This window comes from Brachyhypopomus gauderio, chromosome 1, assembly GCF_052324685.1.
Source record: "Brachyhypopomus gauderio isolate BG-103 chromosome 1, BGAUD_0.2, whole genome shotgun sequence".
Classification (NCBI taxonomy): Eukaryota; Metazoa; Chordata; class Actinopteri; order Gymnotiformes; family Hypopomidae; genus Brachyhypopomus; species Brachyhypopomus gauderio.
This window is the reverse complement of record NC_135211.1, coordinates 21,119,617-21,136,955: the sequence shown is the minus strand read 5'-3', so window position 1 is coordinate 21,136,955 and position 17,339 is coordinate 21,119,617. Positions and strand designations below refer to the sequence as shown.

Below are 17,339 nucleotides of genomic sequence, written 5' to 3'. Positions count from 1 at the left end.
GAAAAAGGAGAAATAACAACAGTTGAGATATTGTGTGCAAATCCAATTTAGTTCAAGTTAATTCGGCGTGAAGAGCATTATTAGCATTGTCCGTGCCTTTTAAGCAATTATAATATTGACATAAATCAGCAATTCAGAAACTAAAACTCCCTCACCTTTGCAGGGTGCCTGGGGTAGTGGTAGTGCTTGGGGAAGCCTCTTATATACGATGGCTAATGTTCACTCAGCAGAAGTTTAGAGCTATGTTTGGTCCTGGATTCTTGGTTGATGGTATATTTTCCTTAACTGGCGATCATCTCAACGTTCTCATGTATCATATACTATGAAGTGCAAGTGTTCTGCATGGTCACATACAGCCTTAAAGTGAAAACATCAGATGGTTATTTAAAACTTGATTTTTATGTGTATTTGATCAGAATTTGACAATAAACATATAATACATCAATTCTGAAAAAGAATTTTCCTATATTAGTATGTGATGGTTAAATTGGTATTTCAGTTAGAGATTGTTTTTGCAAAAAGTGCTAATTCAAAATATTTTTGAACACTAACATACACAAACACACACACAGAAAGCACATGTCCATACATACAGATGTACGAGACACCAGTAAGACACTTGATCTAGACACTTAATATTCCCCTGTCCTAATACTCCTACTTTTACATTTGGCTTGTGTTTGGTTTTAAAAAGGAATAGAATACATACATAAGGTATTATCATTACCTACCTCATTGGTAGGCAGCTGCCTTACATTTGACAGTATTTGTACAAAAATGTGTATGTGATCTTGAATCTTTACATAAAATACAAAAGGTATGCAAAACATCATTTGTCACACTGCTATGAGATCTGTCATTGAATTTACATTAGCAAAGCCAAAATAAACTAACCCAACTAACCCAACTGAAAGTCTATCACAGCGGACTGCTCCGTGTTATGGGATACAGAGTTTAAATAAAAATTAACTAAATATTTATTACTAGTAAAAGATTAGCATTTCTTTCTTCAAATTAAAGATAATAAATTAAAGATTTGGCAGATGATTACTATGCAGTCAATATGATAAGTTGCTGTCAGCAGTAATAAATTAGATTCACAATTCGATACTGTGAAACACAATAGCATGGTTTAATCTTCATATTAGGAATTACCGGTAGTGCTAATTTAGAAAGCATCTTGGCCAAGTACTCATGGGGCAAGAATTTTCTGAAGGCAGTATAAAAGAGTTTAGCCAGATCCCATTTGGCTTCTCCAAATGGTTGAAAGGGCAGTTTCTGATGTAAGTCACTCTTGAGGTTGAATTTGGGCATTTTATGTAAATGTAACTGTGTTTAACCTCTTGTATATTGTTGAATTTGTCAGCTGTAGTTTGATAATCATGGCTTTACTGTAGTTTAAATGTAACAAAAATTGAATTTAATTGAATTTAGTTCAGTAATTCCTAGCTGAATATTTGGATGTGTTGAAAGTCCCCCTGCATTCTGCAGATATTAGATCCTCCAGCATGTGTGCTGTTTATTTTTAGAGCCATCTTTATTTTATTTTTTACATGGAAGTGTGATATAATGCTGTTGTCAGCTGGTGAAAGAAATTCATTGTTTACCATAGATGTTTTTGTTTCTCTTTTTATATTATATTGTACAAAGTAATGGTGGTTAAGCTTAAAAAACTGAATGATGGTGGTGTATTATCTTTAATTAATTCTTCAATTAATTAATTTATTCCTGTTCAGCATAAGGTTTGCTGATTTCTGCTAACATTTGTCCAGCTTGCCAACAGTGTTGTAGTCCACAGTGCTGGTTCTGTACACTGGGGAGGCTTCTGAGCGAAGCTGCTTTTGCTACTTTTCCATTTATTTGCTGGAGTTTAGGAGGTAAAATATTCAACATTATGACATCTGTCACCACACCTTCCTAAGAACTGTGATTTGCTGTCTATAAGGAAAATGCCTTCAGAGTGTATGACTGTTGTAAAGTGATAGTAAGGTCTGATGGACATGTGTTCTGTTTAATAGCTTTGGCACTAAAGAGGAAACAGGGTCAGATGTGGAGAAGCACGCTAATGTCACTGGTATTTTGTTGCAAGCTAGACTTATGGCTTAAGCTGTAGTCAGCAGGAGATCAAATTAGTGTGTCAAACACATAAGCAGACTTAGAACCGTCGTACACTGTAAAATGTGCTACCACAATGAAAATGTGATTTTGGCATGTGTTCTTTGATGTTACACACTGTAATGTAAAACGTATGATGTGGAAATCATGTTCTCATTAGGAATAAACACAAATGGACCAACCAACACAGCAGTGCTCTTAGACCTATGATGTTATCCTATAGTAGACAGATTGGGACTCTGCAGTAGTTTAGCAGCTCAGTTCTACATCATAATAGCTTAATTTAAGACTCTGGTCATGCCCCAAAATACAGATTTCTTAGATACCCAAGAGGTAAAATTCTATTCTGAGCAATACTGATAATAAATGCATACACTCTGTAATGATTATAGATTGGTTTTGAAACATGTACCACATTATGATGTATAGATTATATTGTTATCTGTACAATGTTTTATCCTTATTGACAATTTGACTCTTGTTAACTGAATAAAAAAAACAACAGAATAAATAATTGTATGTATGAACAGAATAACATAAATATAGATTGCAGTGTCTATGAAATGTTTACAAATCATTGGGGAATTAGAAAGAAGCTCAAAGAAATAAATTTACTCTATTATATATTGTGTCTGTTGAATTTTACTAGAGCACTAGATGGCGTCTTGCTGTAAATTGATGACCAAAACCTACTAGAGGTCTAAAAATAATTTTTTAAAGGAGTAGACAGAGGGTATTCCTGACCAAAACAGAGAGTGAGGAACAGATAGTGATGTTGGGAGAGGGAGGCTGTGAGCTTTAAATATGGTATCAGTTTATACAACTCTGTTATTGTTATTGTTACTTTATTTATACCACTCTGTTACTGTCATTAATACACATTAGAGCAGGGTGTCAAACTCATGACCCGCGGGCCAAATGTGGCCCGCCGCATCATGTTATGTGGCCTGCGAGAGCTTAAAAATTCTAATTGTCAAAAAAAAAAGTCAAATACGTGCAGTGACCAAAAACGACATTTCCCACAACTATGTATCCGTGAAGTGACGACATCTCGGTACTGCAGTGTTTCCACGTCGATGTGATTTCCCCAATAAGTGTAATTGAGAAATACAAATAATGATCCCAAAATGTCCAGGAAGAGAAAAATAGATGCAGATGGAAGGATGGAAGGGTGTTTCAAGAAAGATGGGAAGTAGGCTATGCCAAAATTAGGCATCAAGAAAAACAACGTAGGCTATTTTGCTTTCTTTTTCAGAGGGAGCGTTTTTGAAACACAATTGCTATTTTCAGTTATTTTGAATAAAGTAAATGTGATATCTTTGATGTTATTTTTCTTTATTCACTTGGATAGTTTGATCGTTGATTGATGGAGTAATGTAGGTTTCATAACCTAACAAATTTAAAGGATTTATATTATAATAACAGAGCAACAAACAAACATATTTTTTTACATCTATGTAAATATGCCTATATGTAATATTTATAACTTGAATAAGTAATAAATTTGGTTTGCAGGTTCAAGCCCCTGTGATGCCGCTGGGAGTGCAAAAGAGCAACTTAGTGCAGCTCTGTGAAATGAAGGGAGGGCACTGCCCTCTGACTCTAGCCAATTGTGGACAAGTGTGTTTGTGCTTGCTAAGGGCAGTTAGCACCATCCTCAAAATGTGTTGAGCGGCGCCTCTCTCACAACAGCAGTTGGAAGAGATGTGGTGCTTGGTGTCACGCTCCGTAAAAGGAGCACACGTTTTCCATACTGTCCAGAATTGGTAATAGTTTTATGGTGTGGTAGGTTAGCTAGGTGGTGGGTGGGAATTGACATAACTAAAATGGGGTAGTTAGGGGGAAAAAAATAATTCATTTTTGTATGTATGTTTATTTATCTACTTATTAAGGTTGTATGGTTCTTAGCAGTCCACATGATGTAGAATGGAGTATACATAGTACACAAGCAAACTTTTACGTTCTCCTGCTTGTTCTCTATCTGACACTCACATGGTTCATCAACTGCTGTTCTTCAGACAAATAGCTGGTTGAAAAGAACCAGTACTGAACTATAACTGCGTTACCGTATAGTCAAAGTTTATTACAACTTTATATAAAGACAAATGACAAGAAATGCAAATGCTTGCTGGTGCCCCATGTGGTCATTTATTCAGCGGAGTCTTTGCCCTAAAAAAAAAAAAAATTATTTATTTGTATTTGTTTTCATTATAAATATACAGTAGTTTACAGTCAAGCAGGCTCAGTTAAAATTGTTCAGTTGGAATGCATTTCTTTGACTAAATCTAAATGGAATTTACCTTTCCAGCATCTCTGCTCTTGGCTCTGAGCTTGTTGACCTGGGACTCAGCAATGTCAGCACGCTCCTGGGCTTCCTCCATCTCATGTTGCACCTTCCTGTACCTGGACAGGTGAGTGTTGGCCTGCTCCTCCTGGTAAAGAATCAGTCATGACCCCAGTTAGAGCTGGTGATATGGTGTAAAATATTGGTTGATATTATCAGGGGGCAATTAAATGTAATGCTGTGCATATACTAAATACACATGTGCATGTTGCCCAGGGGCAAACGTACAGCTTCCTCAGCCTGTCTCTTGTAGGCCTTCACTTTCAACTGCAGCTTGTCCACAAGATCCTGCAGTCTTGTCACGTTCTTCTTGTCCTCCTCAGTCTGCAATGTTGTTGCCACTGCTTTAGGTTTTGTTTGTTATAGTAAGTATTCTTAAATTTTCTTACTAGTTGCTAAGTGTATGCAGTACCTGATAGGTCAGCTCCTTTACTCTCCTTTCATATTTGCGGACTCCTTTAACAGATTCAGCACTGCGTCTCTGCTCAGCCTCAACTTCAGACTCCAACTCACGCACCTATAGAACATATTTCATACATTATATCTGAAATAGTAAATTCATGGTTCTTTATTTTAATATATAATATATATAGTGAACAAAACATTTACATCTATACTCCAGTAAAACTAATATAATTGTATTCTATAAAAAAGCCTTTATATTCAGTGTATAAATAGTGTAACATACTCTAGACTCCAGTTTCTGGAGCTGCTTCTTTCCACCCTTCATGGCAAGACTCTCAGCCTCATCCAGGCGGTGCTGCAGATCTTTGACCGTGACCTCAAGGTTCTTCTTCATCCTCTCCAGATGAGCACTGGTGTCCTGCTCTTTCTTCAGCTCCTCTGCCATCATGGCAGCCTAGTGTGTGAGCCATGTCATGAGTTTTAGTTTTTATGTAGTGAGCCGCATTCATACAAAATTTGAAGGCATATATGAATCATGTAAATGGTTATAATTCATAGTTTGAGTGGGTAAAACAGTGTGGGTATTTAACACTCACATCAGTAATTGCTTTCTTGGCCTTATCCTCAGCATTTCTTGCCTCCTGGACTGTGTCATCCACCTCACCTTGGATCTGCACTAGCTCACCCTCAAGCTTCTTCTTGGTGTTGAGAAGGCTGGTGTTCTGTTAGAAGACAAATACATTAGTATTTTTTACAAGAGGTGACAAAGAAACAGCAAAACTATAAGCTGGCTGTATTTACCTGAGAGTGCAACAGTGCCACACGCTCACTGGCATCAATCAGCTCCTGTTCAGCCACTTTGCGTCCTCTCTCTGTCTGTTCCAGTGCAGATCTCAGCTCCTCAATCTCTGCCAGCATCAGATTATTCCTGCGCTCCACCATGGCAACCTGTTCCTTCATGTCTTCTTGTCCTCTGACAGCCTCATCAAGGTGGAGTTGGGCATCCTGATGTTTAAAGGGATGGTTATAATTAGGTGACTCAAGCTGCATTCACAGGACAATCCCCCAAAAAACAAGTCCTACCTTGAGCTGTCCCTGGATGTTCCTGAGCTGTTTCTGGGACTCAGCAGACTGGCGGTTGGCATGGCTCAGCTGAATCTCCATCTCATTCAGGTCTCCCTCCATCTTCTTCTTGATTCTGAGGGCATCATTTCTGCTCCTAACCTCAGAGTCCAGAGTGCTCTGCATGGACTCAATCACCCTCTGGCTGTTCCTCTTGATCTGTTCAATCTCCTCATCCTTCTCAGCGAGTTTCCTGTCAATCTCACCCTTAACCTGGTTGAGTTCAAGCTGGACACGAAGAATCTTGGACTCTTCATGTTCAAGTGTGCCCTGAAGAATGGTGTCAAACGTTAAATCACTTGTTAAACTCCAAGTTACATTTATAACATGGTAAAGTTTTGTACAGTTTTACCTCAGCTTCTTCAAGAGCAGTCTGGATTTCAGATTTCTCAGTCTCCACTGTCTTCTTTGCCTTCTCTAGCTCATGGATGGTTTTTCCAGTCTCCCCAATTTGTTCAGTCAAGTCAGCAATTTCCTCTGAGGGTGAGATAAAAATGAACATTTATGTTATTCATTTCGTACTTTGCTATAGTCTCAGTTATTCAAACAGGTGTGCTTGTTAATAAGTAACATACGTTGCAGATTCTTGTTCTCTCTCTTCAGAGTCTCCAGCTGGTCTAGAGCTTCCTCATATGAGTTCTTCATCTTAAAGAGCTCAGTGCTGAGAGAGCGAGCCTCTTTCTGAGCAGCTTCCAGTTCAGCCTGGCCTTCCTCATACTTCTGCTTCCACTCTGCCAAGACCTGAAATGTAGAGGGAACATCAGATATTATTTCATATTTATGCTTACCATGATAACTCATGGTTTCATATTTCATAGACCATTTTCAATGGCAGATATTTGACCTTATCAAAGTTCCTCTGTTTTTTGTCCAGGTTGGCAGCTAATGCATTGGCTCTCTCAACATCAATCATGAGGTCCTCCACTTCACCCTGTAGTCTCTGCTTGGTTTTCTCCAGAGAGGCACATTTAGAGTTCACTGCTTCAATGCATTCCTCTGCATCTTGGAGACGCTGGGCAAGTTTTTTCCTAAGGAAATTTTCACAATGTTATAATATGTTTTTCTATGTTTGCAGTCTCTGTATTGTAGTGTACTGTTAATTTAATTCAATTACTTGGCCTCCTCAAGCTCCTCAGTACGTTGGATGGCATCGGTCTCATATTTGGTTCTCCACTGAGCCACCTCACTGTTGGCCTTGGACATTCCACGCTGGAGTTCACCCTTTGCCTCCTGCTCTTCCTCAAACTGCTCTCTGAGCAGGTCACAGTCATGACGAGCTGATTGGACAGCATGAGCCAGGGCATTCTTGGCCTGTGATTGAGTGGACAGTTGGTGAAACTTTATTTCTAAATGGTTTTCTACTGGAGTTATAACGAGTGTATGCAATGCGTATTACATACAATATTACCTCAAATACAACATTTTAATAGTACCTTGACTTCCTCTTCAAGTTGTCTCTTGAGCTCTTCAATCTGCTGTGTGTATGCTTGTTTTCCCCTAGTTAACTGGGAAACAAGTGCTTCCTTCTCCTCCATCTGACGGCTAAATTCACCTTTGAAAGGATTTTGGAAAATGATGCTACATAAGTCAAATAACATTTGAGCCATCTGATCTGTAAAGTGCTGAAACTAACCATTCTCAGTCTGAAGTCGAGCTCTTTGTGCACTCAAGTCGTTCAGCTGACGAATATGTTCATCATTTTTAGTTTTGAGTTCACTCAGCTGGTCTTCAAGGGTGCGACACATTTTCTCTAGGTTTGCCTAAAAATATATACATAATATTAAAAAGACAAAGAAAATTATGCCTTAGCCCTTAAGAATGTGGAGCTGTATAATGGTATTTAAAGCACAGCTGTTGCCAGACATTTCACCTCACGTTCCTGTGTTAAAAGATGTGCATGAATTACAACATTTAGCCTTAAAAGGTAATGTGTCTTAATGTCAAATAAATTCACCTTTGATTTTGCAACAGCCTCCATGTTACTGGACAGGTCATCAATCTCCATTTTGTATTCACTCTTCTCCTTCTCCAGTTTCTGTTTGACCCTCTGAAGGTTGTCGATCTGCTCTCCAAGCTCAGCAACACTGTCAGCTTGTTTCTTGCGGAGGGCAGCAGCTGTAGCTTCATGCTGCAGAGTGGACTCTTCCAGATCACGACGCAGCTTCTGGAACTCGGCCTCACGCTTCTTGTTCATCTCAATCTGAGCAGCAGTAGCACCACCAGCTTCCTCAAGCCTCTCACTGATCTCCTCAAGTTCTCTGGAGAGATCAGCTCTCTGCTTCTCAACTTTAGCACGAGCTGCACGTTCAGCCTCAATTTCCTCCTCCAGCTCCTCAATGCGAGCCTAGAAGATATGATTTTACATTTTAGAAGTTTCCTCATTGCTGAATAATTTTTAATTAAATTCCATTATTTTGTATTGATGAATCACCTGGAGTTCTTTAATCTTCTTCTGAAGCTGGGCACCCATTGACTGTTCATCTTCTATCTTGCTCAACAACTGGCTTATTTCAAAGTCCTTCCTGTTATATTATGACAATATATGCAACAATTAGATGTTTTTATTTTAAAATATGCAAAGTGATTAACTACGTTTGATGCCATTTGTAATGTGAGGTGATTTGTACTTTTTGATCTTCTCATCAGATTGCTGCTTGTCATTCTCCAGATCCATTATGGACTCCTGGGCCAGTTTCAGGTCACCCTCAAGCTTCCTCTTTGCTCTCTCAAGGTCCATTCGGTGCTTCTTCTCTTGCTCCAGTGAACCTTCAAGCTACATTTGATGAAAACCAGAGCATTACAGAACACCACATCAGAACACATCTGTTAAACAGTACTGTAATTACAGTGAAGACAGTGCTTGTCATATTCTTACATCATCCACTTGTTGTTCAAGCTTGGTCTTGGCTTTGGTCAGAGTGTTGACTTTGTCTTCCTCTGCTTGGAGATCATCAAGGGTCTGCTGGTGTGATTCTTGAAGGGCTTTCTTCTCCTTAGTGAGCTTGGCAATGCTTTCATCTTGAGAGGCCATCTCCTCAGTCAAGTTCTTGACCTGTGGAAAATAAGAAAAAAAACTACTCTATCTGTGTCCATTTTTAGAAGATTGCCTTACAAATTAAAGCTTACATATCTATAAACTTACTATTTGGGCAAGAAGTTACACTGATTGATATTGGTATAATATGTAACATATAGCCTACTAACCTTGTTCTCAGTGGCATGTTTCTCCTTCTCCACTTTAGCCAAGGTGAGCTCCAGATCATCAATGTCCTTCTTCAGCTCAGAACATTCATCCTCCAGTTTCCTCTTCTTGGCAGTCAGCTCGGCATTCATTTCTTCCTCATCCTCCAGTCTCTCATTTGTCTCTTTGAGTTTGGCCTCAAGCTGGATCTTGCTCTTGATCAGCCCCTCACATCTTTCTTCAGCATCAGAGAGGTTCTCTGTTTCCTGTGTATTTAAATATTATATTAAAACATTATAGTACTTAGCTATAAAAAAAAATTGTTATAGTTATTTTTGCAAGGTATGCAGAGACATTTAATATAACAATCTTTTATTAGTCCCACACTGATGAAATTCACAGACTTAAGTACTTACAGATGCCACTTGCAGTTGTAGGTCATTTTTCTCCTGCAGAAGAGAAACCATTTTCTCCTCAAGCTCTTTCTTCTTGGCCAATGCCTTTGCCAGATCCTCCTTCATCTTCTCAAAGTTCTCCTTCATGGCAGCCATTTCCTTCTCTGTCTCTGCACTCTTCAGTAGAGGCTTGATTTTGAAGTACAGCTTCATCCATGGCCAGTGTTTCACATTCATGAATGAGCGGATGTTGTACTGGATGCTAAAGATGGATTCTCTAGAATTCAAGCTCCAAGTTAGTATCAGTTCTATACACAAAACTACTACATACTAATATTAGTGTTTTCATTACTGTAGTATCATTGCATCCTCATATGATATTTTGCACATTGTTTATTTAAGTATAAATATACCTTCTCTCCATCATCTTGACAAACTCCTTTCTCATGAGGTAGCCACGGCACAGAGCTTGAGTCATGGTCACTAAAGTTGCCAGTTTCTCATCTCGCATCTCCTCAAGGGTACCAAGCAGACCAGCTTTGAAGAACACCTACCAATAGAAAATGTGCAACAGTTTTAAATAGCCTCACATATTATTCCATTTTCATTGTGCCATGAATATCACTCACCTTTGTGTGTCCAAACTTGTACTGGGTGTGGTCCACATCAATGGAGCCCAAAAGTTTTTCTGCAGCTTTCTTGTTGTCGATGAACTGTCCCTCTGGGATGACACTGGCATTCAAGACTTTGTATCTATATTAGAAATGATGACCCATTAAAGGTGGCATTTCACACTTTTTTTAACCATTGCACTGAATATTAAGAGTAAATAAATGACCTTTGCTTGAAGTCACCATAGAGGATTCTGCTAGGGAATCCCTTTCTGCAGATTCTAATACCCTCCAGCACACCATTACACCTCAGCTGGTGGATAACCAGGAAGTTCTCCATCAAACCTACAATGGTCAATAAATTGATGCTCTGTATTCAGTATGTTCATTTTAAAATAAGGTTAATGTAATTGTTGAAATTTGAAAATACGTTTGAAAATAATTTTTGAATAGACCAAAGATCACACACCTGGAGTCTTGGACTCATTTGGAATCAAGCAACGCACAAAATGAGGGTGCGTGCTCCTCAAGTTGGTCATCAGTTTGCCCAGGTTCTCCTGTGGAGTTTGACATTTGTTGACAACATATGTTTTTGTTTCATTTTATGCAATTACAATTACAATTGTTTGTTTATGTTTCATATATCTGTGACGTTGGGTGCGAGGCGAAGGACGAGACACAAATCCAGCTTCACAGACACAACGACACGTTTTAATGCAGACAGGTATTGCGCAATAGCGCACGCTAAACCAACACATACACACGTAACGTGTAGACTCAAACATTAGACAACGACGAGCACAAGACACTGCGCGAACGCACATTAAATAGACAGACCACATCAACCCCACGTGATGACGAGACGAGCCACAGGTGAGACGGATAATTACAAGACGCACCCGCACCCACGGAGGTACACAGACGCAGACGAATAGACGCAGACAACGTTAACACACGCCCCAAAGGAAGGGTTCGGGGACCGTAGCGTGACAGACGCCCCCACCAAGGGCACTACCCGTCCCGGGGTGCCAACAGGACTGAGTGCCCCGAACCCACGTCGATGGGCGGATCTGAAGCGCCCAGTCCTGCGTCTGGGAGATGACCGCCCTCGGCGGAGAGTCCGCCACACACAGTCTAGAACACCCTCCCTGGGAAGACGGGGGAAAACACATTAGACACATTTAACGGGACATTCACAAACACACACACAGGTACACTTACACATAGTGGCACGAAAGGGAAAAACGGGTTAGGCACACAAATGGGAAGACTTACGAACACTGGCATACACAAACATGAAACAGGCGCCAGACTACGCGCCAGGAGTAGAGCGATAAGGGGAGAGAGATCGGGAGCTGCCGGTGCTGCAGCGGACGGTCCACCTCCGGTCCTCGCAGCGGACCCTCCGCGGGGTGCAGCGCGACCGGCGGACGTGCCGGGTGCAGCGCGACCGGCGGACGTGCCGGGTGCAGCGCGACCGGCGGACGTGCCGGGTGCAGCGCGACCGGCGGACGTGCCGGGTGCAGCGCGACCGGTGGACGCCCCGAGCGGACCGCGGCCGGTAGACGCCCCGAGCGGACCGCGGCCGGTAGACGCCCCGAGCGGACCGCCTGGGAGATCCCCTGCAGTCTCCATCTCCTCCTCCTCTTCTCCTTGGTCCCACTCCATGGACTGCTCCGGGCTGCCACCCCGGGAGCAGTCCATCCTCTCTCCACCGTAACGATCGGAGGATGGGACCGTCTCTGGTGTCCACCTCCCCTTCACAGTCCCAGCGGAACACTCAGAGGGAGGCGGACTGCCTTCCTCCTCCGACTCGAACTCCTCCACCTCCTCGTCGTAGCCCACGGCGGGGAAGGAGCGTTCTGACGGAGGGTAATCATCGTCTTCTTCCTCCTCTTCCTCACCGTAGCCCACGGCAGGTGCGTTGCACTCGAACGGAGGGTAATCGTCGTCCTCCTCCTCCTCCTCGCCGTAGCCCACGGCAGGAGCGGAGCACTCGGACGGTGGGTAGTCCTCCTCGTTCCCCTCTCCCCCACCATAATCCACTGTGGGGGCGTAGCACACGGAGGGAGGGTAATCCTCCTCCTCGCCGTAGTCCACGGTGGAGGCGGAACAAACCGAGGGAGCCTGATCGTCCTCTTCCTCCTCGCCCTCCGATTCCTCCCCCTCGAACTCGCTCTCAGGGGTCTTCTCTGTGGAGCAGAGTTCGAGGGAGCCGACCCTCAGGGGCGAGAGGTCTCTGGTGGGAGAGGGGTGTCGCTCCCTCCACATCCGCACCGCGGTCTGGCGGAAATACTCCGCCAGTTCCCCAGTGCTGGCCTCCCGAGCCCGGAGCAGCATGATGCTGCATAAAGGGTCCTGCTCCATAAGTTCGGGAGCAACGGTGGACGCGCGGTGTTGGGCAGGAGCAGAGGCATGGCGGCGCTTGCTGGGCTTCTTGCCCTTCTTTGGCCGGGTGGTGTAGCCTGGCATGGCTTGTTGTGTCTCTGACGGCTCGTCGTTCTGTGACGTTGGGTGCGAGGCGAAGGACGAGACACAAATCCAGCTTCACAGACACAACGACACGTTTTAATGCAGACAGGTATTGCGCAATAGCGCACGCTAAACCAACACATACACACGTAACGTGTAGACTCAAACATTAGACAACGACGAGCACAAGACACTGCGCGAACGCACATTAAATAGACAGACCACATCAACCCCACGTGATGACGAGACGAGCCACAGGTGAGACGGATAATTACAAGACGCACCCGCACCCACGGAGGTACACAGACGCAGACGAATAGACGCAGACAACGTTAACACACGCCCCAAAGGAAGGGTTCGGGGACCGTAGCGTGACAATATCACTATAAAATTGTTCTTACCCTAAATAGAGCAGACACAGTCTGAAAAGAACCACCCTTCTTCTTACCACCCTTCTTACCACCACCACCACCTTCAGCTGTTTGGAGTTGAAATGTATGATACGTGTTAGTTATAACTATATGGTTAAGTCCATAACAGTGTTTCTTTCAGTAAAATCAGTGCTTGAATAATCAGGATTACCTGAAAGGGTTAACCCATATCACATAGCTACAAAAAAATCCAACAGTATCAATGATTTAATCTTACCCTCAGCAGATGCATGGCCTGCATAAAGGAATGCCAACAGTTTGTTTGCTGACTTCTGGTACAGCTGCACAACAGATTCATTCAGAGGGTCCTTGTTTTTGTCCAGCCAGCCAGAAATGTTGTAGTCTACAGTGCCGGCATAGTGCACCAGGGAGAAGTGGGCCTCAGCTTTGCCTTTGGCTGGTCTTGGCTTTTGGAAAGCCTTAGTTTTGCCAAGATGCTGGTCATGTAGCTTGTTCTTAAAGGATGTGTCTGTAGCCTTGGGGAACATGCACTCCTCTTCAAGGATGGAGAAGATGCCCATTGGCTGTTTGTAACAGATTTTTAACACTGATGGTATGATTTCATTATTAGTACTACTGCTTTATTAAACATTTGTATTTCTGAATATTGTTATTACTGTAATAACCTATTTAGTCTTACCTTCTCAATAAGCTCAATGCAGGCAGCCAGGTCCATACCAAAGTCAATGAACTCCCATTCAATTCCTTCTTTCTTGTACTCCTCTTGTTCCAGCACAAACATGTGGTGGTTGAAGAACTGTTGCAGTTTCTCATTTGTGAAGTTAATGCAGAGCTGCTCCAGACTGTTGAACTGTTTAAAAATATGAATGTTAACCACCACCACTCTCTTTCATTAGTACTAAGTACTGAATTATGTTATATTGCTATACTGTGTAAAGCAAACCGTATAGACTCAAATATTTACATCGAAGATCTCAAATCCAGCGATGTCCAACACACCAATGAAGAACTGCCTTTGCTGCTTTGTGTCCAACATCTCATTGATTCGGATGACCATCCACAAGAACATTTTCTCATAGACAGACTTACAAAGAGCGCTGACAGCATTATTGACCTGGAAAATTCAAACATAGATTTTTAATCTGCTGTAGATTATTTAAAAAGTTTTCTCCTCTGTTGGCAAATATTACATTACCTGTGGTACAGTTTGGCCTTTAGTCACAAACTCATTTCCGACCTTCACTCTGGGGTAGCACAAAGCTTTCAGCATGTCAGCTGAGTTCAGGCCCATGAGGTAGGCGATTTTATCAGCCACTGAAATGTGAGAAGTGATTGTAATCCTCATTTAAACCTGTTTATGTTATGTACAGTGATAAGACCCAACAAATCTGGTGACGAGTTGTGATATTTACCCTCAGTGCCATCAGGCTCAGCCTGCTCCTCTCTCTGCTTCTGCTTGAACTTCATGTTCCCATGGTGCATCACAGCTCCAGTCAACTTGTAGATGCCTATTTTCTCTTCAGCAGTGAAGCCCAAAATGTCAATAGCAGTCTGTGTGGTGAAAACAATGGAAAACAAATCAAAGCATGATATGTTTGTGATGGGAACATACAAGTTTACACAGTTTCTTCTTACATCTGTAGCAATGAACTCTTCCACGTCATTGATGCTCTTGACTGTGATTTCACCCTGGCTGATCATAGGGTAGTCATAAGGGTTGGTGGTGATGAGCAGTGCCTCTGTGTGACAAGAATAATGAAAATCAAATGTTTAGACCTAATTAGCATTACAGCTAATGTAAAAAGTTCAGACATCAGCAACACATCATACCAAGCAGCTCTGGTTTGTGTCCAGTCATGAGCTGGTAGAAGATGTGGTAGCTCCTCTCAGCAGACAGCTGGAAAGTGACTCTTGACTTCTCCAGCAGATCTGTTTACAAGCATCTAGATAAGCTTTCTCTCTTTCATGTTATTAAATACTTAACATATACTATTATATACTTACAATTTTTAATTATACTTAAAATTTAAACTGGATGTTTCAATAACTACTGGACTCAGAGGCTTAATTAGCTTTGTTTTAAAATCCATATTTAGTCAGAATATATGTATATATATGTATACTCTGTTTGATTAAACTTACATGTTTCAATATCAGCTGAGGCCAGTTTGCCAGTTTGTCCAAAATGAATTCTGATGAATTTACCCTGTACATTTAAAAGATAGTTACATAAATATAATATTGACTTTAAATACACAGTGAACCTTTCTTTTATATAAGCATGTAGTTTTGTGTACTTACAAAACGAGAGGAGTTGTCATTTCTCACAGTTTTGGCATTACCATAAGCTTCCAGCAGGGGGTTGGCTGCTACAATTTGGTCCTCCAGTGATCCCTGGTGATGATGACAGATATATTAATATGTCCAAACGCAAATGCCATTAAATGCACTCTATTGAATTTCAAATTACTCCATCAACTGGCCCAAGTATACTATTCTTCCAGTAGGTATGAATATATAGATTTACCTGCATTTTGCTAGCAGCAACAGGCTCTGCCTTCTTCTGTGTAGTCATGCCAACCATCGCAAAGTACTGGATGACACGTTTGGTGTTCACAGTCTTCCCTGCACCAGATTCTCCACTGGAGATAGAACAGATAAACAAATAAAGTGCTTTCTAATACAAATGTAGACATTAAGAGCTCAGTCTCACTCATTAAAGAATCCTTATTTCAAAGAAATGAAAACTTACGTGATCAAGACTGACTGGTTCTCACGATCTAGAATATTATTGTATATGGTTACACATGATATAACATTAATACAGCTTTTTTATGGAGCAGTGTCATCATAGATATATTAATAAAAATTATACATCTTTGTATAAAAGATATTAAATCATAATATCCTACCGGTGAGCATGAACTGATAGGCATTATCAGAGATGGAGAAGATGTGGGGCGGGGCTTCAATTCTCTTTTTGCCTCTGTATCCAGACACAACAACTGCATCATATACTGGGAGCCACTTGTAGGGGTTCACAGTGACGCAGAACAACCCTGAGTAGGTCTACAGGAGAGTCCAGAGAAATGATCCTACTGTCATGACAAAATACTATTTCACGTTCATTCTCCATAATCTTATTTCTTTGTTCAGCTTACGTAGATCATCCATGCTGCGTAACGCTCTTTGAGGTTATACAGCACAGCAGGTTCATGGAGGTGGGTCATCATGGCCATGTCCTCCATTTTGTCATATTTAGGAGGGTTCATGGGGAAGATTTCATCCTCCTTCACTGTGAGGGTCTGGGAAATAACAAAGTATAATACAAATTAAAATAAATGTGAGATATATTCAGCAGTTGCACTGTTTAGTATGTAGTAATTATGGTGTCGTCATTAAGATTATGAAACTATATATTATTTCTTCTCACTTACTTTGCCACACAGGGTTTCAGCAGTGGCTTTGCCACCTTCTCTACTCTTTAGTGTTGCCTTGAGGTACATCTCCGTAGGCTCAGACACAAAATATGCTGTTTTGGCATCAAAAGGTTTGTTCTGGGCCTCAATCCTCTCCTTCTCTGGCTTGCGGAGGTAAATGGACGCTGGCCCAAAACACTCCATCTCTGCGTCCCCCATGGTGGTGTTTTACTGTAGAGTCAAACATGTACATACAAATGTTTATACATTTCACCCTGGATGACAGTTATTTATTTTCCCCCAGCCTTTTATTTCTTACTTATATTTTTATTTAAGTATATGTATGTACATCTACATAAAACGATTTCTATTTACGACTGCTATTTAGGATATCTTTGTATTGTATTACACAAGTGAGACAAACATACAACCACACACAAAAGTTTAAATTGGATACATTTTTAGCTAACAAGTCACTCTTATTATTGTATTGTTATTATTTGATTGTTAGTATTGTTTTGGTTTTTATTGTTATTATTATTGTTGTTATTGTTTTATTTTATTGTTATCTTATTATTTTATTGTTATTTAATTGTTATTGCATTGTTTTGTCATTTCATTGTTATGTTATTGTTTTATTGTTGTTATTGTTGTATTTTTATTGTTATTATTATTGTTGTACCTTGTTTGATGCCAAGAGGAAGAAGTGTCAGATTTTCTGGCAGATTGTGGACACTGGAAAAAAGAATTTAGATATTTTATGAAGTTGTCCTGAAGTCAATCATCCATCATTTTTGAGGAATCAAAAAATCTGAAATCTCAAAATCTGAAAGACATGAAAGGTTTATTGTAGTGAAAGCAGTTGTAACTCTCTCACCTTTGC

At 41.1% G+C, this 17,339-nt stretch overlaps 1 protein-coding gene and 1 pseudogene across 2 annotated transcripts; both read right to left on the bottom strand.

Moving 5' to 3' along the window:
- Positions 1 to 4,385: 4,385 nt before the first annotated feature.
- On the bottom strand, positions 4,386 to 5,903 carry LOC143512213 (myosin-3-like; annotated as a pseudogene). Its single transcript, XR_013130390.1, has 5 exons — positions 5,666 to 5,903; positions 5,461 to 5,586; positions 5,148 to 5,318; positions 4,872 to 4,976; positions 4,386 to 4,783 (listed from the first exon to the last, which is right to left on the bottom strand). The product of XR_013130390.1 is annotated as a myosin-3-like (transcript).
- On the bottom strand, positions 5,900 to 17,216 carry LOC143512202 (myosin heavy chain, fast skeletal muscle-like). Its single transcript, XM_077002236.1, has 33 exons — positions 17,139 to 17,216; positions 16,475 to 16,687; positions 16,199 to 16,342; positions 15,950 to 16,106; positions 15,790 to 15,817; positions 15,565 to 15,679; positions 15,339 to 15,431; positions 15,180 to 15,243; positions 14,868 to 14,966; positions 14,673 to 14,776; positions 14,450 to 14,588; positions 14,233 to 14,351; positions 14,002 to 14,151; positions 13,717 to 13,887; positions 13,294 to 13,600; positions 13,047 to 13,123; positions 10,643 to 10,730; positions 10,401 to 10,518; positions 10,192 to 10,315; positions 9,976 to 10,112; positions 9,584 to 9,839; positions 9,191 to 9,433; positions 8,862 to 9,038; positions 8,614 to 8,759; positions 8,418 to 8,508; positions 7,941 to 8,330; positions 7,620 to 7,746; positions 7,420 to 7,538; positions 7,101 to 7,297; positions 6,831 to 7,014; positions 6,562 to 6,727; positions 6,339 to 6,463; positions 5,900 to 6,256 (listed from the first exon to the last, which is right to left on the bottom strand). Exons 2-33 carry the CDS (start codon positions 16,673 to 16,675, stop codon positions 5,915 to 5,917), a joined length of 4,998 nt encoding a protein of 1,665 aa, XP_076858351.1. The 5' UTR covers positions 16,676 to 16,687; positions 17,139 to 17,216; the 3' UTR covers positions 5,900 to 5,914.
- Between the last annotated feature and the right edge of the window lie 123 nt (positions 17,217 to 17,339).

Excerpts from the sequence above, each read along its gene's own strand:
- LOC143512202 (XM_077002236.1), bottom strand. The coding sequence starts at position 16,675 with ATGGGGGACGCAGAGATGGAGTGTTTTGGGCCAGCGTCCATTTACCTC. Across the intron at positions 7,539-7,619 it reads TCGACTTCAGACTGAGAATG|GTGAATTTAGCCGTCAGATG; the intron begins GTTAGTTTCAGC and ends ATCCTTTCAAAG. Across the intron at positions 6,257-6,338 it reads CTGCTCTTGAAGAAGCTGAG|GGCACACTTGAACATGAAGA; the intron begins GTAAAACTGTAC and ends ACCATTCTTCAG.